Here is a 22,470-nt window from a genome sequence, read left to right on the forward strand (position 1 = left end):
CATACACACACAACTAAATATTCTGTAACACAAATAAAGATAAAACATCACCCACACACGACCGACAGGTATTTCTCGTCTACTGTCCAAAATGGATTATAGTAATCATTCTTCTGCTATTTTTTTAAAAAATATATTTTTATTAAATATTTCTTAGTTTAGAAAAATACGTGCAGTGTCTCTTTTTCCCCAAGTTGTGTTTTTCTACAGATCAGTTTCCTTTGTAGTGAGACATTAGCACTGCATGCAGTATTAGAACGGTCAAGCGACAGAGGAAGGTGCCAAGGGCACAGAAAAGAAGGCAAATGCTTCACCGCGGCTTCGCTTTCCGTCGCCGCGCACGCGCCTGCTGCAAGCGCTCGGCCCTGTGAACTCTTCGTTAGCGGAAGCTGATTGAGCAAGCGCTGGTCATGTGACAGACCAGGGGGTGGGGCGGAAGGTTTCAATATGGCTGCGCCCATGTGCAACGAGTACCGGGTGTGTTTACAGCGTGCGGCTGACGTTTTGTGCGCACATGGATCGAGGGGATTTCTTGGTCTCCCTGACGGTGAGAGAAGGAAACGCAAGCAGCGTTGCCGGATTCAATTAAAGAAAGGGTGGGGCGGCGGGGGTGGGGATGAACGACCCGGTGGTGAGATTTTGTTCAGCCTAAAGGCATTTACAGAATTGACGCTCCTAAACTGGAATAAAAATAAATAAATAAATTGTCCAGTAGCACCTTAGAGACCAACTAAGTTTGTTCTGGGTATAAGCTTTCGTGTGCATGCACGCTCCTTCAGATACCTAAACTGGGATCCTAAACGGAGTTCAAGGTTTTGTGCGTACAAACTGCCAAACTGTTTGGCAGAGATCTTGTTTTGCTTTTTTAACTATCCCCAATGTGTCTAGCTTGGCTTGGTTGTGTAAGCATCCTGAAGAATCTTCTTAAACGTTCTGGGAGCCTCCAGGTTTGTTCTCCATCTTGTGGTTGGTGATCAGAATGGCAGGGTGGTGGTAGAAGTCGGGCTTACTCCTAAGTAAGCATGGTTTGTGTTTGTGTGTGCGCGCGGGCATTGAGGAAAGGAATTCAAAGGAAAAAACACACGCTCAGAAGCACTAGTTTTATTTGTTGTAGTTATGTCTGATTACAGATATGTGATGAGAAGCTAGAAGGATGTTGCTTGTCAAGTGATGGTTAAAAAACCACTTAAAGTGCCATCCTATCTTTGCCTGTGTACACAGTATCCTGTGTAAGGTAAAGGTAAAGGTACCCCTGTCCGTACGGGCCAGTCTTGACAGACTCTAGGGTTGTGTGCCCATCTCACTCAAGAGGCCGGGGGCCAGCACTGTCTGGAGACACTTCCGGGTCACGTGGCCAGCGTGACATCACTGCTCTGGTGAGCCAGAGCCGCACACGGAAACGCTGTTTACCTTCCCGCTAGTAAGCGGTCCCTATTTATCTACTTGCACCCGGGAGTGCTTTTGAACTGCTAGGTTGGCAGGCGCTGGGACCGAACAACGGGAGCGCACCCCGCCGCGGAGATTCGAACCGCCGACCTTTCGATCGGCAAGCCCTAGGTGCTGAGGCTTTTACCCACAGCACCACCCGCGTCCCCTAGTATCCTGTGTACTGAGTTCAATAAGACTTAATCTCTGGAAATCTAAGATTGCAGGATTTGCAACCTTAACTCTGTAGGTTGTCAGAGCAGTGTATACGGGGAAAGTAGTATGTATGGCTTAGTGTGAGGTAGAGAGCATTACAGTTCAGTTCTAACCATGTCTTCTAGGAAGTAAGTCCTATCAAATTCAGTTGGGTTTACTCACAGGTAATTGGGATTAGGGTTGCATCTGTAAACTATAAACATAGGTTGGATAGAATCCTGCTTTGAGCAAATTCTCAAGTTTTCTACTACAGATTGTTCTCCTTTTTTTTAAGAATACCAATCTCTACAGAATAAAACTGCAGAAGTATGTAAGGATATGAATAAGGGATGATTTCTGGGTATGAATATGCATACCTGACTTGTTACCTTGTTTGAGGAGAACATATATAAAATATTAATTTTTTAATTTGCGATTCATGGCACTATACTGAGTAGCTCTTGGAGGTCTCGAAAGATTTAACAATCCAATCCTTAGCATATTTTTTTTGGAAGAAGTTCAATACAATTTATTTTCTTACAGTTTTAGGCTTCATGCAAATTTGGGGAGGATTTGCAGGCCCCTAAGCAACATTTTATCAACCCCATTACAGACTAGTAGCTTTATATCCATTGTAACACATCCTGCATATATTTGTGTAATAACATGGAATTGGATAAGTAAATAACATGACCAAAACAACAACAACAACAAAAAACCCCAAACTCAAACAAACCCCATACTGTACTATAGGCCTAATCTATAATTTAGTCTGACTTTTCCCCCTCACACAGTAACGGACTTGCGTGGCCTCTTCCTTGCTGAGCATTTTGGACTATCAGGTTCCTGTTTAATTGTACTGATTTCCATTCTCTTTCCTTGTACCATTTGGGAAAACAATTGGCATTGGGTCGCTTTTAGTTATAACCAACCGCCAGCATGGGAGCATGCCTTGTAAATCTATGTTTTTTATCCAGTTTTAGAAAAACAAATGTATTGTAAAATAAAATTAACAAAAATTAGAAACATTGAATATATTACGTTGCTAATTTGGCATAACATTGTATCACCTCAATGAAAATAGTAAGTTTAAAAGCTCTTTGCCTTGCGTGTGCTATTTCAGCCAGCCACCAAGCAGGTAAAGCTGAAATTGTGCAAGTTAAATGCGTGCAAGATGTGAGTCAACTATATAACAACTAATTAAAGTAATAATTTATTACTTTAATTAGTCGCTATTTCTCATCGCTATTTCTCAGTTCTCCATTTGTAAGTTGAGAATATGTTCTTATGAAGCTACTCTATACTATTTAGCAGCAAGGTCAACTTATAGTCACACCCTATCAGATACTGGCCCTTTATTGTTTTCTCTGACTGTCAAGGTTTTGGCAAAGCTGTTTCCCTTAAATTCCTTTTAAAATGATGGAGATTGAACTTGACAGCATGCAGCGGATCATTCACTGCGCTATGGGTTCTCCTCAAACATTTTTGAAGTTAAACAGGTCCAGGCCCCTCACCATCACAGCCCTGAAGCAGACCCAAACTAGAAACCCTACACACAAAGGTGACAGAACACATTTGCCTTGAGCTGCAAAGGCAATTGCATGCAAATACTTCTATTTATCAGCTTTCAAGCTGCAGATGTAGCATTGCAAAGGGGGTGACTAAATCCCCTTGTTGTGATAAAAACAAAACAAAAAAACCATTACGGTTTTCCACAGATGGAACAAACAGCTAGATATTTGTGCTCTCCTGCAGATGCTCCATTAGCCACTTCATGAATTTAAATTACGTTTAAGATACAGAAGTTTGAAATCCAAAGAAGCAATTAGTAACTTTTGAGTCATGCTTTTTGCCAGGTGGCTAGATTAAAATTGGATCAATTTTGTTTCCCCCCTTTTTAATCACTTGTTACAGATAAGAACTGTGATGGAGAAGAAGCTAGAAGGATATAACTTGCAGGGGGTTGCAAAAATCAATGCATGCAAAATAGCCAAGCTGATTAGAAGAGTAATTAACTTATTGATTAAAACTTTAACTGTAGCCAGTGAGTCCCTCTTGAATGGTATGGAAAAGAATATCGGAAGTGGAGGTGGCTTCCCTGGGCTTCTGCTATCAAGATATTCAGCAGTACTTTGTGAGCTGAAATTAATTACTGTTTGATTTATTTTCAAAGAAAATGAACATTTGATGTATCTTTGGGCCTTGGTTTGGAAGAACATGCTGCTGATGTGTGTGTATGTATGTGTTTTAAGACAACACCAATTAATTTTGCAATGTGGTAATGAAGTCTTGCAGGTATGTTATCAACATTTTAGTAGCTTATAGAAATCCTTATTAGCCCACCTAATACACATTACACTTTGAAGATGGCTTGGGAACTGCAGCTGGTACAGAATGCAGCAATTAAAATGCTTGTGGGTGGCAGGTGATCCTATCGCGCCAATTCCTTACTATTTATATTGGCTTCCTGTTCATTTCTAAGCCCAATTTAAAGTGCTGGTTTTGGCCTTTAAGGGCACAAGTGATTGAGGGTGAACCTGTGGCCCTCCAGATATTGCCTGTCATCCCTGACCATTGGCCAAGTTGGCTGCGACTGATGGGACTTGTAGTTCAGCAACACCTGGAGGGCCACAAGTTCATCTTCCTTCCTAAATGGTTTGGACCGGGTTATCTGAAGGACTCTCTGCACCTGTATGAACCTGCCGGAACTTTAAGATTTGCACCAAAGGCCTTGCTCTTTCTGGCCCATCAGTGAAAGCTGTTAGATTGGAGGGAACCAAGAACAGGGCCTTTTCACTTGCGACCCTGTACCACTGACCGTCCTTTCCTAGAGAAATGCCAAAGGCCCTCCCTTAAAGTCATTTTTATTCCAGCCTATGTCTGTCTAAATTTAGTGTGCTGTTCTTTTAAACCATGTTATTGCTGCTGCTTACAAATGAAGGGCTTGGTGGAGTATTTTATTGTTGCAATGGTCGTGGTGATGTTTTGTTTTTAACTTTCTGAACACCACCTTGGGAGGACAGTGTGCCCTAAAGGGTGGCTTAAAAATCGTCTAAATATATAAATAGCCTCTTAATATATTTTGTTTGGCCAGTTGGCAATGTAGTCTTGCCTGACCTGCCTGTGTCTTTGCAGATTTGAAATAATTTGAATCGGTTCAAAATGGCTGCCTAAGAGAGATACTATACGCAGGGGCTGTGTTGGTCCTGTTTACGATTTGGTGCTTAGTATAATGCTATCAATTCATAAATATTAGCTATCTGTTCATGTCCCTTTGTTGCTGTTCCTGCATACTTGTATTCCACAGCAATTTCTTATGCTAACGGCATATCCTTCCAACATAATACAGTGGTGCCCCGCAAGACGAAATTAATTCGTTCTGCGAGTTTTTTCATTCTACGAGTTTTTTCGTCTTGCGAAGCACCAATGTGTATTGACAGTTTCCCATAGGAATGCATTGGCGGTTTAAAAAAAAAAGGTGCAAGATGTTTCGTCTTGCGAAGCAAGCCCATAGGGAAATCCGAAGCAACTCAGAAAATGAAAAACTCTTTCGTCTTGCGAGTTTTTCGTCTTCCGAGGCATTCGTCTTGCGGGGCACCACTGTATGTGCATATCATCAAATTTGCAGATGACACCAAACTGGGAGGGGTAACTAATGCCACGGAAGACAGAATTGGGATTCAAAATGACCTCAACAGATTGGAGAACTGGGCCTTCACTAACAAAATGAATTTCAGTAGGGGGAAATGTAAGGTTCTGCACTTAGGCAGGAATAACCAACTGTACAAATATAAGATGTGGGGCACCTGGCTTACTATTAGTACATGTGAAAAGGATCTAGGGGTTTTTAGTGGACCACAAGTTCAACATGAGTCAACAGTGTGATGCAGCAGCAAAAAAGGCTAATGCTATTCTAGGCTGCATCAACAGAAGTACTGTATAGTGTCCAGATCAAAGGAAGTAATAGTGCCACTCCATTCTGCCTTGGTCCGACCACTCCTGAAATACTGTGCCCTGTTCTGGGCATCACAATTTAAGAAGAATGTTGATAAGCTGGAATGCGTGCAAGAGGAGGGCAACCAAGATGATCAAGGGTCTGGATACAATTTTAATCTGTCTTTGAAAATGTTGTTCAGCAGTACTTGTGGGTGACTAGTACTCTTAAAAAACAAACACAAAATCCCTACTAGCCCTTGTGGAAAGAAAGTTATGGGGCACAATGTACAGGTACTGTCTAAGAGATTTCTGTAAAATGAAAGTGAGTGGGGTGTGACCACCTTTTCAATTTTTCCTGATAGTGATGGATGTTCCCTGCTGCTATTAGATAGCAACTGCCCCCCCCTGTCTCTCTGCGTGTGTGTAATTAATATTGTGTGAACTCCAGAATCGGGACCAGCAAGGATAATGTTGTTGGGGGTGGTTGTCCGTCTGCTTTTTTGTTATGCTATGCTCCAGGCTCTAAAACTGTGGCTTAGAGTTGGCTTAATATCCTGTTTTGCTTGCAAACTGTTAAAGCAGCATTTCCAAGTCTGCCCTTAAATGGAATCTAGGGGTAAAACCTGAAACCTGGTTTGTTCAGCTGTTTGCACTAAGGGAGGAGCAAAGCAGCCGAAATGAGGCTCTGTGCGCCATTGCATGACGCGTACATTTTCTGGTTTATTAAACTGAGAAATTAATCATGTGAACCTGCCAGTATTCTGTCTCTCTCCACCCCCACCCCAGTCAACATGAAACAATTTCTTTTCTGTTTGAAGGCTGGTGGACTAGCTGGAGTGTGTGTTGACCTGATATTGTTCCCCTTGGATACAGTCAAGACGAGACTGCAGAGTCCTCAAGGATTTAAGAAGGCTGGTGGCTTCCGTGGCATCTATGCTGGTGTTCCTTCCACTGCTGTAGGGTCCTTTCCAAATGGTAAGGAGGCCGTTGATATGTTCTGTCTTTGTGATCAATGCTGCTGCCTCTTAACTAACCACTGTTTGGTTTAAGGCCTGAACTTTGCTAGTACTTCTGAAAAATGCTTGAAGGCATCAAGATGGTGTGAAAATGAGGGCCCTCATCTTTCGGATACTATTATCCTTCTCTTTCATGAGAGAAATCAGACCAGATAAAATGTTGGATTTCTCTAGAACAGTGGTTCTCCAACTCCCCTCCTCCTCCTCCAGACCACTTGGAAATTACTGAGCGTCTTGGCAGACCACTTAATTATTATTTTCTTCCACTGTAGGAATTGTAAGGTTCTGTGCTAGATGCTGGGTGGTTTTCAGTTGTACGTTTTGCTCCTTTTATTTCTTATACTTGTGTTTTATTGTATTGCGTTTTGAATTCCATATAATTCTATGGGATTCAGATGGTAAGCGTTCTTCACAGACATGCCGCAGACCACCTGAATGAAACTTACGGGCTGCTGGTGGTCTGCAGCTCACAGTTTGGGAACCCCTGATCTAGAAGTAATGGTTAGAAGAATCATAGGTAACACGTGTACAAGTGGTGAAATGGATGTAATCCTTGCAACAACCCAGAGGCAAGTCAGTATAATTGTCTCCATATTGCGGGTGAGGGTGTAGATGGGGACTGAGGCTTTAAGAGTGGATTCTTAAGACCGCCTTGTAGTTTCATGGCCTAGTGGAGATTCAGACAGGGCACACCCTCATTGTAGCTCAGTCCCTTAACTGCTATGGGCCGGATTTAACTAACTGGTTCTCCTCCCCTGTATGCCCCCCCCAGTTGACTCAGAACCTGGGTTTGGAGAACAACCAGAACAGCGCAGGGAGAGTTTGCTTCGTCAGTGCAAGCCCTTCCGCCCACACTGACAGAGCAGTCTCCTCTGTTGCTTTGTTGAATTCTTCCCTCTGTTTCACATTTAGCCCAGTACAGTGGTACCTCGGGTTAAGTACTTAATTCGTTCCGGAGGTCTGCTCTTAACCTGAAACTGTTCTTAACCTGAAGCACCACTTTAGCTAATGGGGCCTTCTGCTGCCGCCTCGTCGCTGGAGCCCGATTTCTGTTCTTATCCTGAAGCAAAGTTCTTAACCTGAAGCGCTCTTTCTGGGTTAGCGGAGTGTGTAACCTGAAGCGTATGTAACCCAAGGTACCACTGTATTGTCTACTCTGTGGTTTTGCTTTTTAAAACCATAATTTTGCTATGTTCAAATGCTGGGAGTCCACACTGCACTTACAAATTTGCTGTTGCTGCTTCCCCAGCACATATCACTAGAACATGGCTTAGTGTTACATTTGAATAGGCTTGCTATAAATGTTGAATGAACTTAAACAAGCACGGTCAAGCAATACCCTTACTCTTTCTGAGCACTTTCAGCTTGACTTCTGCTGGTGGATGTTATTGAAAGTTTACAGAAGCATCCTCGGGCACCTTCAAACCTTCCCAGCCCTTCATAAGATGATATGAAAATTTTCTGTTCTCCGTCGTCTCTGCTCTTATCTCCTTTTGGAGATGATAAGCATCTTTTGATTAGCAACAGAGGGCGACAGATGGAGGAGCCCTGTCACACAATTAAAAACTCTACCTCTTGGCAAAGTTCACTCCTTTTGTTCTGTACCGTTTGAATTTTTGCAGCACAATCCTGTGCACATCAACTCAGAAGTTCAGTTCAGTTGAGCTCAGTGGGACTTACGCACAGGTTGTTGTGTAAATGGATTACAGTGTTACATTCTGAACTGCTTTCTGTTTATTGAGATGCAGCAAGAGTTAGGTATTTTAAACGGCCTTTGATTGGATAGAAGGCAGATTTTTAGACCCCCTTTCCATGCAAAATACTGTATTCACTTGAATCTAACGCATACCTTTTCTGGCCAAATTACGTTGTGAAAGTTAAGGTGCGCATTGGATTTGATGTTGCATTAGACTTGAGTAAATATGCTACTGCTGTGGTTTCAACTTTACTTTTATGCCACCATTTTGGTATTTTGGATTTGTGGCTTTTTAAGGAAAAGGGAATATTTACAATAAAAGGTGACTAGAGTTGGTGTTTCTGAACACCTGGAAGTCCGACTTGAATGTTGAATTGCTCATTCATGTACAGTCTGCAGTGTAATTCCCCACCTTTCTTTTAAAACTTCATTGAGTTTGGGTTCCAAGTTGTTTGAGTACCAAGGCGTTTGAGAACCAAGGTACGACTGTAGGTTTTTTTTTCTAGCACTGCTAGAAGGCCACTGCCTTCTTCCTGCTTCTGGAGATTTTCATTCTGAATGATGTGCGGTGAGGCAGGGATTTTGTCTGGACACTTGCCTTGGGTGAGATGCTAGGAGATCTTCACCTTATAGCACCTGAAGTGTGTCGACGTTGCACCCACAGTTTCATGTGCTACCGGAGGGGACCCCTGTGTAGCTTAACAGACACTCTGTCTTCTGTTTCAGCTGCTGCCTTTTTTGCCACCTACGAGTTTACAAAAGCCGCGCTCCGCAAAGATGCATCTCCATATTTATCTCCTCTCACGCACATGCTGGCTGCTTCCTTGGGAGAAGTAGTAAGTAGACGTTCGAATCTGTTTTTCACAAGAGGGGGATGGGGGAGAGTGAGCAGATGTACGCCTGACTGAGGGGGTCATTTTGCAAGGGATTTCTGCCATCATCGGCTGCCTAGTGTAGGCTTGGGAAGGATAATGAACCCATTGGTAGCGTTGATCTATATCCAGAGGGACAAGATGTATCAAGAGGTCTAAAGCAGGGCAGGTTCGATATACAGTGGTGCCTCGCAAGACGAAAAGAATCCGTTCCGCGAGTCTCTTCGTCTTACGGTTTTTTTCGTCTTGCGAAGCAAGCCCATTAGCGGATTAGCTCTATTAGCGCTATTAGCGGTTTAGCGGCTATTAGCGGCTATTAAAGGCTTAAGGGATTAGCGGATTAGCTGCTAAAAGGCTATTAGCGGCTATTAAAGGCTTAAGGGATTAGCGGATTAGCTGCTAAAAGGCTATTAGTGGCTTAGATCAGCTGATAAGCGGCTTAGATCAGCTGTTAAGCGTCTTAGCGAACAGCTGTTAAGCGGCTTAGGGGCTTGGGGAAAAGGGGGGGAGGGAAAAAAAACCCCAGGAATCGCAAGGCATTTTCGTCTTGCGAAGCAAGCCCATAGCAAATTCGTCCTGCGAAGCACCTCCAAAATGGAAAACCCTTTCGTCTAGCGGGTTTTCTGTCTTGCGAGGCATTCGTCTTGCGGGGCACCACTGTATGGAGTGTTTATATCCTGCCACTTAACTGAAAATATTGAGGCAGCTTTAAAAAATATTTAAAATGCAATAAAATGCACAAGAGTTACTATGCTGGGGAAAATTCTATGTACTGTACTTTTCCATGAATAAGACCAGGTTTTTTCTTTAAAAATCATGCTAAAAATGGTGGTCGTCTTATACATGGGTAGTGCATAGGTGGACGCTTGATTGGTTGCTGCCGCAGCTGTTAGCAGCTATTGTGAGTGTTATTGGTTGCTGCGTCAATGGGTGGTGTTGATTGGGTGGGCGATTGGCAGCTTCTGCCGGTGAGGGGACAGACGAGAGGCGGATTTTGCGACGCGTGCGGGTGAGTGATTTTCGTTACCCCCCCCCAAGAGAAGTTCAACAACTCTGTGCCATCTCCCCCCATTTTCTTAAATTTGAGCCCAGCAAAATACAGTCTTATACATGGGGGGTCTTATACACAGAAAAGTATGGCATATTTTGCCCTGGTTCTCTGCTGGCCTGAAAGTTTAAGCTGCTGCTTAGTTTATGCTGTTGCTTCTGTCCTTCACAGCCTCTGGCGGTAGATGCAGGAGACACTTGTGGCTTCCCCACCAGTGAAACATTGCAGCTATGCATCTGTTGCTTTCCACTGAGCCCTACAGAAAGAGTTGCACTGTCTCAGATGGACCATGTTCTTTCTAGCGGGGCGGGGATGGAGTTTGCAGCTACAGTGGTACCTTAGGTTACATACACTTCAGGTTACAGGTTAAAGTAAACCAGTGGGGGTCTGTGCAGATGAACACACTAACTCGGGCCCATCAGCATCCTGATTGACTCATGGGCAAGGTTTATCTCCCAGGAATCTCTGGATTCAAGTCATTTAGCCTAGCATCCTGCCACAGTGGCCAGCCTGAAGCTTCTGGGAAGCCCGCTGCAAGGCTTGAAGAGTACAGTGGTACCTCAGGTTACATACGCTTCAGGTTACAGACTCCGCTAACCCAGAAATAGTACCTCGGGTTAAGAACTTTGCTTCAGGATGAGAACAGAAATCGTGCTCCGGCAGCAGGAGGCCCCATTAGCTAAAGTGGTACTTCAGGTTAAGAACAGTTTCAGGTTAAGAACGGATCTCCGGAACGAATTAAGTTCTTAACCCAAGGTACCACTGTACTGTGCTATTTGAGGCTTCAGGATCCCATTACTTGTTAAGGGGAGCATATTCTATAGAGATCTCCCTTAGAACATCAGTTACGTTTCAGGGCGATGGTCTACCTGTTAAAGCAGCACTCTGCAGAAGCCTTCTAAAATGCATATGTTTGTGTGTGTGTGTGTGGGGGGTTTTAACACGTCCGTCCTTCTTCCTTCTTATTTTTGATAAGAAGCCAGGCTTCAAAATATTTGAAATTTGGAGTTTGTTTCAGTTTCCTCAGAGGTGAGAAAATGAGGGGGAGAATCATTCCCCTCCTCCCCACTCTCTATCGATTCTTACTTGATTGATCCCTCCCCACTTTTGGCGTGTCCCAAATTGCACACAAAATGGTGAAAGTTGTAATTATAGTTTTATTGATTAGTCATTAGGTTTTTAATCAAGCCGTAACCACTGGGAAAGGCTATTATTTCGACATCCCTCCAAATGTCTTAATTGCTTGGTTTGCAACCAGTGGCTTGTATGTCGCTCTGCAAGGAATGAAATGAGCCAAAAGCACAAATAATAATAATAATAATAATAATAATAATAATAATGTATTTATTTATACCCCGCCCATCTGGCTGGGTTTCCCCAGCCACTCTGGGCGGCTCCCAATCAAATATGAAAAACACAATACAGCATCAAACATTAAAAACTTCCCTAAACAGGGCTGTTGTGTGCCAGAATTGCGAAGACGCCTCTCTTAGCATTGTCTGGCCAGCTGGGCTGTTGTCAAATTGCTGCCCTTCTCAAGAATGTAGTGCTGATTAGGAGATTATTGTGTCTGCCGTTTCTTCTGGATTCCTAGGCACCTTTGGGGGAATTGATTTTCTATCCTGTGGCAAACAGGGGCGTGCCCCTGCAGGAGAGCCGCCTCTGCAAAATTGGTCATTGCTGCTACCTCCGTTATCTCCCCTACTTTGAAGCTGGAGGCGCTTCAGAGCCATGGGATTTCATGTGAGTAGGGAAGCAACGCTCTCGAATCCTATTGGTTACCACCGGCTGGACTCAGCCCTGTTGTTTTCATGCTCTTTTGCTTTACAAGTGCAGAGTGTGGACCTGTGTTGGCTAGGTAGATGCACTGAGAGACAACTCCAGATCTATTCAGGGCATCATCTTTTGGCTCCTGATTCTAAGTGAGGTGAGTGGGGCTGAGAGACTTCAAAGAAGTGTGACTGGCCCAAGGTCACCCAGCAGCTGCATGTGGAGGAGCGGAGATGCGAATCCAGTTCCCCAGATTATGAGACTACCGCTCTTAACCACTACACCACACTGGCTCACTGGAGAGGGTTAGGGAAGTATTAGGGGCATAACAACAACAACAACAACAACAACTAATAATATAGTAATAATTTACTATTTATACCCCGCCCATCTGGCTGGGCCTCCCCAGCCATTCTGGTCGGCCTCAAACAAAATATTAAAATACAATAGTCCTTCAGATATTAAAAGCTTCCCTAAACAGAGCTGCCTTCAGATGTCTCCTAAAAGTCTGGTAGTTGTTTTTTCCTTTGACATCTGGTGGGACGGTGTTCCACAGGGCGGGTGCCACTACAGAGAAGGCCCTCTGCCTGGTTCCCTGTAATTTGTTTTCTCGCAGCGAGGGAACTGCCAGAAGGCCCTCAGCGCTGGACCTCAGTGTCCATCTTGATGTCATTAAGAATCAAGATGGCTTCAGAATTGCTCTGCTTTACTATTTCAGACATGTGGTTTATATACTTACGTATGTGTGTTCATCTTGTGCACTTATGAACATTTACTATATACTTGAGACCTAAAAATTCTTATAACAATGGGACCAATCTTTCTGGAAGGGTACAACTTCACAGGAGGGAGCAGGTGGCTCTGTGGTCTAAACTGCTCAGCCTCCTGGGCTTGCCGACCAGAAGGCCGGCACTTCGAATCCGTGTAGCAGAGTGAGCTCCCATTGTTCTGTCCCTGCTCCTTCCAACCTAGCAGTTCGAAAGTGTGCCTGCACAAGTAGATAAATAGGTACCGCTGTGGCAGGAAGGTAAACAGCGTTTCTGTGTGCTCTGGCACTTGTCACGGTTCCCCATTGCGCCAGAAGCGGTTTAGTCATGCTGGCCACATGACCCAGAAAAGCTGTCTGTGGACAAATGCCGGTTCCCTCGGTCTGAAGCGAGATGAGCGCCGCACCCCATAGTCGCCTTTAACTGGACTTACCCATCCAGAGGTCTTTACTTTTACAAAAGCCCTCTGAGGAATGCTGACAGAGGGCTTTTGTGTTTAAATGTTCATCATCACAAACATTTCTGACATATAGAAAGCTGTTGTGTCACTGCAAAGAGTTATAGGCAAGACTGCTTCATTTCATGCTAGCTTTCCACATTGCAATCTCCTCTCTCTGTCATATAGGGACAGGCATCTGGTCTGAATCGAATCTCCAAAGTGTGGGCAGGTTGGAAGCACCACTGCTCTGTAAAGTTTGAGCAATATGGCCAGACTGCATATCTTGGCTGGATCTCCTGTATTTGCAAACAATCTCCAAAGTGGGCACTGTACCTTGAGTGAATTGCATGTGAACACATGCTCCGTAAATGCGTTCTGTGTACAGGGATTAAGCTGCCATGTCGTAAAGTCATTGAAGCACTTGGCTGCAAAATCGTGATGTTCTGCAAGTTGCAGAACCTAGGCCTCGGCAGGAGTTGTCTCTTGAATGAATCATGCTAGCTTCTGAAATATTCATAAACTACTCGAGACTCTTTGTGTCATGCAAATGCTGGATGTATGCCAGGGCTCCTAAACAGGATCACATTTGGCAAAAAAAAAAAGGGGGGGGTGGGCTGCAGAGAAAATGTGTTTTCCTGCCATTAGGACCTGGAGAAGAATATAGAGAAGAAGGGCAGTTATATTGGAAGGAAGCTCAAATTAAGGCTGCAGCTGGAAATTGACTGTAAATAAAGATGAATAGAGGCAGAGAGCTGCAGATGCTGCCAGCAGATTAATCACACAATTAAAGGCTGAAACCAGCAAATTAGAATCTGTCAGATACATAACCAGCCAGCCAAGGAATCTCTCCAATGCCTACCTTTTTACACTATCGTGTGTTTCTTTCCTGGGGTGCATACTCCCCCACCCCACCTTGGCTGCTCCAGTACAGAGGTACCTCAGGTTAAGTACTTAATTTGTTCCGGAGGTCTGTTCTTAACCTGAAACTGTTCTTAACCTGAAGCACCACTTTAGCTAATGGGGCCTCCTGCTGCTGCCGCGCACGATTTCTGTTCTTATCCTGAAGCACTATTTCTGGGTTAGCAGAGTCTGTAACCTGAAGCGTATGTAACCTGAGGTACCACTGTACTTGGATCTCCAACCTGTTGGCAAACTCTTGTTGTGTATGAACATTTTTTAAAAAATAACTAAAAATGCATACTTTTTTGTGGACTGGCGAACAGGATGGTACTGTCTTCATGAACCAGTCAGAAGGGAAGCCCCACACAGAGCACATTGCGGTAGTCCAATCACAAGGTTACCTGTGCCACTTGGGCCTCCATGGATGAAAATGGTTCCGATATCACGCAGCTTATGCTTCCCCAATAACCAAATGCAATATTTGCTGGCAACAGCAACATGCACAATGACCTGTCTGTCAAGATTACCTGAGCTATCCAAGTGTGCAGCCATGAACAGCTCAGCTCAGCCCTCATCTAAAGGGCTGTTCCCCTGTGGGCTCGCCCACCCGCTAAGAGGCTGATTGGAAAATGCACTTGTCACTCCAGAGACACACTCTCACTCTGTGTCAGAAGGTCCTCCACAAAGCCAGGGTGCCCCAACATCTTTTATAAGGCTATTGGGTAGTCAACTCTGATGAAGCCCAGTCTCCTCCTTCACAATCTTATGGCGGATCTGCCATAAGATCCACTGTCCTGGGATATCACATATGAGCTTTAACTACTGATGAAGCCCAGGACGGCGAAACAAGGCCAATATTCTGGAAATCCTTGTCTTAGACTCTGTGAAAGGATTCTGTGGAACTGTAACAACCTTTCATGTGGATTGTTTGGACCTTATGAACAGACAGGTGGAATTTCAAGGATGGACCTTATGCATGAACTGACTAGAGAATGATCTGATCCACTGGGTCTTCTGCTTTGTTCGTTTGGTGAACTTTATGAGTTACTTCCGTTGAAATTTATGATTTGATACAATGAATAGTATACCTTATTTATCTAAGAACACAGCTGGTTATGTCTCGTGTGGAAAAAACATCCCAGTGTCTTTCCTTGAGGGAAAATCCTTGATACCTGTGATCCAAATAATCAGCGTTAGTTTTTTTCTAAAGCGCAGAAGCGTTTTGCAATCCCTATCCGAATTGCTTCAAGCCGTGTTATTACTGCCCGCCATCTTAAAAGATGCAGAACTTAGAAGCAGTCGGCACGTGAAGCTGAGTGGCTAAGCTTTAAGTTTGGCTGGAGAGTTTCTTGGTCCGAGCTCGGCAATCTGTCCAGCCCATCTTTTCCTCATCTCTTTCCCCTGCGGATAACTTCAGAACGTTTTATTCCTGTATACTTCTGATTCTGCCGCAGGAGCTGTGGAAGTATATGAAAGGGAAGCTAGGTCATATTTTTTTTTAGGATGTCAGAAGCGAAAGAATTAGACCTTTGGTGACGCTGGCAGCCATCTGTCTGCAGGCTGTGTCTGCTGCCTCCCTCGGAGGCCGAGGGTGTGGGTTCACGCTGTGACAGGAGCGCAGATATATCTTTGTCGCTGTCATGAGGCGGCGGCTGTAATGCGGATGGTCTTTTGAATCATTCTTTCTGATCACATCCCAACCTGCCTGCCTCTGATTAGGTGATGAGCCGATGAGATAAAAAAAGGAGTGATGGATGATATCAGCCTGTGATAACAAGTTCACATAAAACAAGTTAAAATGATAAAAATTCTGGAGTTTGAAGGAGGAAAAAAGGTGCTTTTGAGGCATACTTACTTTGAAAGGTTCTTGGAGTTTTCTGCTGTTGCATATGTTGAAGAGTGAAAGGATTAGATTTCCTGCCTCTCCTAGCCCCTGGCAAAATTGGTAACTTTATACTATAGTGTGTATATATGTGTGTGTATGTGTGTGAGAGAGAGAGAGAGGGGGGTGGGGGTGGTAGAGGGTCCTTATTTGCTGAGGTGCCTCTAGGTTGAACTGAATTTATTAAGTTAGCTCGTTTATCTGTAGGCCGCTTTTCTGGACAAAGCCTCTTCTGGGAGATGCATATCTGTGGTTGAAAATGACATCCCTCTCTGTACCTGCTCGCTCTTTCTTTCCTGACTGTCTGCAGCAAAAGCACAGCAAGGGCTGTGACTGCGATGGCAATTGCACTCCACCTGGTTGCCGCAGTCTGAAGCCAGGCCTGCCCCTGCAGCTGAATGAAGGGCTGGAATGGGTTTTCTATCGCTTTTGAAAACAGGTTGGGGGGTGTTACTCCTGCAAGCAGGAAAACAGAACAGTAGGCTAGCAGTTTTTCTCTTGCAAGCAATTGTGTGTGTGTGTGTGTGTGTGAGAGAGAGAGAGAGAGAGAGAGAGATTCTAATGCATCATCTTCAGCCCATGGTCCAGCCTCATTCTTCTCCATTTGTTAGACTAGGCATCCCAGACCAATGCAAATATTTTGAGATCAGGGTTGAAGATGTTAACAGGCAGAGTGCAGGGCAGGGAACCAAACTTGTTATCCATAAGCAAACTCGGAATGGTTTTCCTGTCACTAAAATTTAACTTTGCAATTTGGTCTGCTACCTCTTTCTCGCATGCTGTGTGCACCAAGTGACCTATTAGCCAAATGTTGATCGGCGCTCCCTCGCCTCTTCCTGGTTTTATTCGGCTTCAGCTATTTTTGTTCCCCCGTGTGTGCCCTTTGTAGCACTGTGGATGGTTTGGAAGAACAATGGGATCTCAGAATTCGACCATTTTCACCTGCGCTCTCTTTGCTTCCGCCTTTCATCCCTCTTGGTGCATGACTCCCCTTTTGCTAACCAGCCCTGTAGCTTTCAGCTTCTGCTCTTGCAGAGCATTGACTTTGCCTTCGCTGAACAAGACTTTGTCACCAGGTCAGTGTTTTCAACAACTTCTACTCTAGCCACTAGGACGGCAACTGGTAACGGGATACTCTAAGGCTTGGTGCTTCGCTGGGCCACAGGTTGCTTGTGTGGGTTTGGGGCAAGGCACAGAAGAGGGGAGAAAGATGGAGAGAATGTGTACATTTCATTTTACCCTGTGCATGAGGCTTATAGCAGCTCTTCCTATTATCATACTATCCCCGCAGAACGAATACGTGAAAGGCTACGGGAGAGACAGCTGGCATAGGAAAAATGGCAGACAAGAGTTAATTGCCTATAATGAGACTTTAGCTGCCTTAAGTGCTAGTGTGCTAGCCAGGGTTAGAAACTGAGATATATAAGCTAATTGCCAAATGGCACCTTAAACCTTGGTTATGGATGCCACAATGGAATGTCCAGACACTTTTTTTTTTACACTGAAATTATTATTATTATTATTACTATTATTATTATTATTATTATTATTATTAACATACCGCTATATATTTTAAAGGGAAAAAATCTTAAAGCACTTTGCAACACATTAAAACATGAAATAAAACTTTAAAAAATGTCATTGTAACATGAACAAGTGGAACCTGGGACAGAATACTGCAGGGTGGGATGCTTCTGCTCATAGCTGCAGCCTTGTACATTTCAGGATGCTATCTTCCACCCCCTCTTGGTCTCCCCCCCCCCCGCCAACGTCCTGTCACCACAGGGCACGCTCAGTCCCCGCTGAGCTTCTTGTGCTGGTGGGTTTGTATTCTAAATCTTGCCTCCTGATATCTGTGTGTTCCCTTGACCATTTCAGCTACATAAGGATCCGTACTCATAGAAAGTCTGCGCTTCCACCCTTGAAACTCTGGAAGTTTCAGCTGGTACAGAACGCTGCAGCTGGACAGCCTGCTGCTAACACAGCACTTACAAGCTTGCACTGACTGCCCACCTGTATGTTTCCAGGCCAGGTTCAAAGTCCTTGCATTAATTTCCGAGGCCTTTTAACAATGTGGGCCCAGAATATTGCAAGGGCCGCTTGATCACTGAGATACTTGGGAGAGTTGCTGGTGGTAGTCCCCTGTGGCTCAGGCTCACGGCTACTAGATGCTGTGCATTTAGTGTAGCTGGCCGAAGCCTGTGGAACTCCCTCCCACCTGAGGTTAGACAGGCACCCTCCTTGCTGAATTTCAGGCACGCGACCAAGACTTTCTTATTCCAGCAGGCATTTTAAGAAAGTGTTTTGTTTTATGATGAAATTCTATTCCCTTTTCTGTGGGTAAAGGTAAAGGGACCCCTGACCATTAGGTCCATTCGTGACTGACTCTGGGGTTGCGGCGCTCATCTCGCTTTATTGGCCCAGGGAGCCGGCGTACAGCTTCCGGGTCATGTGGCCAGCATGACTAAGCCGCTTTTGGGGAACCAGAGCAGTGCACGGAAACGCCGTTTACCTTCCCACCGGAGTGGTACCTATTTATCTACCGTATTTTTCGCTCTATAGGACGCACCCGACCATAGGGCGCACCTAGTTTTTAGAGGAGGAAAACAAGGAAAAAATATTCTGAATCAAATGTTGTATAAACTACTGTAAACAACCGGTATATCAGAATCATATTACAGCCATGTTAAGTGAACAGCAGTCAACAATGGCATTAAGAACCATCATCACTGTCATTAACAAATGAAGAGAGACTAAGGTTTGAGTACTCTTCTAGTCTTCTGTGAACCCCAAGAACTTATCACTGCTAGAGTCAGAATTTATGAAGCTCAGTTGATCACAATCACTGACACCACTTTCTTCGCTATCTTCATGTAAAATACCATCTTCGTGCTAATGCCACATTTTTTCCTCTCAGTCCTCAGAATGGGCAGGCTGCTGGCAGAGAGCACCCCCCCATCCCCATTGAGAAGCACAGGAATGTGGGGCAGGCTGCCTGCTGCTGCAAACCTTAAGGGGAAAGAGCAGGCTGCTGGCAGAGAGCACCCCCCATCCCCATTGAGAAGCACAGGAACGTGGGGCAGGCTGCCTGCTGCTGCAAACCTTAAGGGGAAAGGGCAGGCTGCTGGCAGAGAGCACCCCCCATCCCCATTCAGCAGCCCAGGAACGTGGGGCAGGCTGCCTGCTGCTGCAAACCTTAAGGGGAAAGGGCAGGCTGCTGGCAGAGAGCACCCCCCCCATCCCCATTGAGAAGCACAGGAACGTGGGGCAGGCTGCCTGCTGCTCCAAACCTTAAGGGGAAACGGCAGGCTGCTGGCAGAGAGCACCCCCCATCCCCATTGAGAAGCACAGGAACGTGGGGCAGGCTGCCTGCTGCTCCAAACCTTAAGGGGAAAGGGCAGGCTGCTGGCAGAGAGCACCCCCCATCCCCATTCAGCAGCCCAGGAACGTGGGGCAGGCTGCCTGCTGCTCCAAACCTTAAGGGGAAAGGGCAGGCTGCTGGCAGAGAGCACCCCCCATCCCCATTCAGCAGCCCAGGAACGTGGGGCAGGCTGCCTGCTGCTGCAAACCTTAAGGGGAAAGGGCAGGCTGCTGGCAGAGAGCACCCCCCATCCCCATTCAGCAGCCCAGGAACGTGGGGCAGGCTGCCTGCTGCTGCAAACCTTAAGGGGAAAGGGCAGGCTGCTGGCAGAGAGCACCCCCCATCCCCATTCAGCAGCCCAGGAACGTGGGGCAGGCTGCCTGCTGCTGCAAACCTTAAGGGGAAAGGGCAGGCTGCTGGCAGAGAGCACCCCCCCCATCCCCATTGAGAAGCACAGGAACGTGGGGCAGGCTGCCTGCTGCTCCAAACCTTAAGGGGAAACGGCAGGCTGCTGGCAGAGAGCACCCCCCATCCCCATTGAGAAGCACAGGAACGTGGGGCAGGCTGCCTGCTGCTCCAAACCTTAAGGGGAAAGGGCAGGCTGCTGGCAGAGAGCACCCCCCATCCCCATTCAGCAGCCCAGGAACGTGGGGCAGGCTGCCTGCTGCTCCAAACCTTAAGGGGAAAGGGCAGGCTGCTGGCAGAGAGCACCCCCCATCCCCATTCAGCAGCCCAGGAACGTGGGGCAGGCTGCCTGCTGCTGCAAACCTTAAGGGGAAAGGGCAGGCTGCTGGCAGAGAGCACCCCCCATCCCCATTCAGCAGCCCAGGAACGTGGGGCAGGCTGCCTGCTGCTGCAAACCTTAAGGGGAAAGGGCAGGCTGCTGGCAGAGAGCACCCCCCATCCCCATTCAGCAGCCCAGGAACGTGGGGCAGGCTGCCTGCTGCTGCAAACCTTAAGGGGAAAGGGCAGGCTGCTGGCAGAGAGCACCCCCCATCCCCATTCAGCAGCCCAGGAACGTGGGGCAGGCTGCCTGCTGCTCCAAACCTTAAGGGGAAACGGCAGTGCCGGCAGAGGAGCGCAGCTTTCCCCACCTCCCCCATTCAGCAGCCCAGGAGCACGGGGGATGGGCGCACAGCCCTCCCGTTGCTCCGAAGCTTCCCGGGACTGCAGGGGGAAGCTGAGGCTGCCGGCAGAGGAGCGCAGCTTTCCCCACCTCCCCCATTCAGCAGCACAGGAGCACGGGGGATGGGCGCACAGCCCTCCCGTTGCTCCGAAGCTTCCCGGGACTGCAGGGGGAAGCTGAGGCTGCCGGCAGAGGAGCGCAGCTTTCCCCACCTCCCCCATTCAGCAGCCCAGGAGCACGGGGGATGGGCGCACAGCCCTCCCGTTGCTCCGAAGCTTCCCGGGACTGCAGGGGGAAGCTGAGGCTGCCGGCAGAGGAGCGCAGCTTTCCCCACCTCCCCCATTCAGCAGCCCAGGAGCACGGGGGATGGGCGCACAGCCCTCCCGTTGCTCCGAAGCTTCCCGGGACTGCAGGGGGAAGCTGAGGCTGCCGGCAGAGGAGCGCGGCTTTCCCCACTGCCCCCATTCAGCAGCCCAGGAGCACGGGGGATGGGCGCACAGCCCTCCCTTTGCTGCAAAGCTTCCCGGGACTGCAGGGGGAAGCCGAGGCTGCCGGCAGAGGAGCACGGCTCCACCACCACCACCAAAGAGCAGTCCAAGAGTGTGCCGCACTCCGGCAATTTGGCTCCAGGGACCACACATTCGCTCCATAGGACGCACAGACATTTCCCCTTACTTTTTAAGAGTAAAAAAGTGCGTCCTATGGAGCGAAAAATACGGTACTTGCACTTTGACATGCTTTCCAACGGCTAGGTGGGCAGGAGCTGGGAACGAGCAACGGCAGCTCACCCCGTCACGGGGATTTGAACTGCCGACCTTCTGATCGGCAAGTCCTAGGCTCTGTGGTTTAACCCACAGCGGCACCTGCGTCCATTTTCTGTGAGTAGTTAGGCTGCATATAGCATCCTAAAAATAAAATAAAATAGATAAGGAGTTCACTGTTTGTACATTCAGTACATATCCTCCTTGCCCCCCGCACCACCAGATGAATTCCTAAATCTTTGTTTGTCTTCACTGGAAGCTGGGATTATACTTTGCAGGCATTTGTATAGCACACATTTTAAGTGTTTGGAACAGTCCCCATATCCGTAATCCTTAGAACAGTCCTGTAAATTAGGCCAATGTTTCTTTTCTTCATGTTGCATAAAGGCGAGTGATATTGAGGAATGTTTATATCATTACAACACAAATCACAACTGATCTAGAGCTGCAAACTGCTGAAGTGTGCATTTACTGAAGGCTGTTTTTTAAAACAAACCAAAGTTATGTTCTTCTGATATTACTGAATTCTGTAATCTGTTTTAAATGGATTGCAGTGCAGTCTTGAGCACTAGATGGCAGTATTGGTACACTTATTGTATCCTGTGTATTTAAAGCATATCTCCATTTCAGGAAAAGGATGAGTCCTAATTAACAATTTCTGACACCTGAACAAATGTTTCGGCTCCGAAAAGCAAATACGCTTTCCTTTTCTAGCTTGTTACTTTCCTCCAAATAGTATTTGAAATGAGTTGGTACTTCTGCGTCCTCCAGGAATCCATACGTGCGTGTTCAGTAGATTCAGGAACGGCAAAAGGAAAGGGGGAAACTTTCTCACGCAATACATCATTGAATTCATAATTGATAAGTGTTATCAAGTGCTGGAAGATGTGGCGATAGCTACGTGGTTAGATCAAATTGGAGACCGTAAGTCTTATCAGCTGCTGTTGGCTGCAGTGATGAAACAGAACGATCGATTTCAGAGACAGTAATAGCAGCTTGGTTTCTGTTTAGTGCGATTAAAAAAAAAAATTATTTTTTTTTTTAAAAAAAACTCTCCAAACTGGTTTAATACAAATTACAAAGCAAATACAGTTCATTCTCCTTGTTTCTGGTTGGAACGGGCTGCAGTTGAGTGAGGTGGGGGCTTATGACAACTCTGCAGTGTTTACACTGAATACTGCAAGTGGCCTCTGAGTGAGTGTTGGGAGCTAGAGTCAGGGGCAGGCAGCAATAAAACCCCCAGTGTCAGCGAAGTTTACTCTTCCTTCAAAGAAAC

At 46.2% G+C, this 22,470-nt stretch overlaps 1 protein-coding gene across 5 annotated transcripts in view; it reads left to right on the top strand.

Annotated features, from left to right (window-relative positions):
* The first annotated feature begins 420 nt into the window (after positions 1-420).
* SLC25A26 (solute carrier family 25 member 26) overlaps positions 421-22,470 on the top strand; it is a 128,047-nt gene continuing 105,997 nt past the window's right edge. For 4 of the 5 annotated variants that reach the window (XR_014507640.1, XM_083426640.1, XM_083426641.1 and 1 more), the window contains exons 1-3: positions 425-547; positions 6,375-6,531; positions 8,995-9,104. Coding sequence is in view for 4 of the 5 variants with exons in the window: in XM_083426640.1 (XP_083282766.1) it covers positions 515-547; positions 6,375-6,531; positions 8,995-9,104 (300 nt within the window). In the remaining variant the exon portion in view is untranslated. Of the gene's footprint in view, positions 548-6,374; positions 6,532-8,994; positions 9,105-22,470 lie in introns of all 5 variants that reach the window. The other variant, XM_083426639.1, reaches the window with a different exon arrangement.

Source organism: Podarcis tiliguerta (assembly GCF_965153285.1).
Source record: "Podarcis tiliguerta genome assembly, chromosome: 2".
In the NCBI taxonomy this organism is placed as follows: Eukaryota; Metazoa; Chordata; class Lepidosauria; order Squamata; family Lacertidae; genus Podarcis; species Podarcis tiliguerta.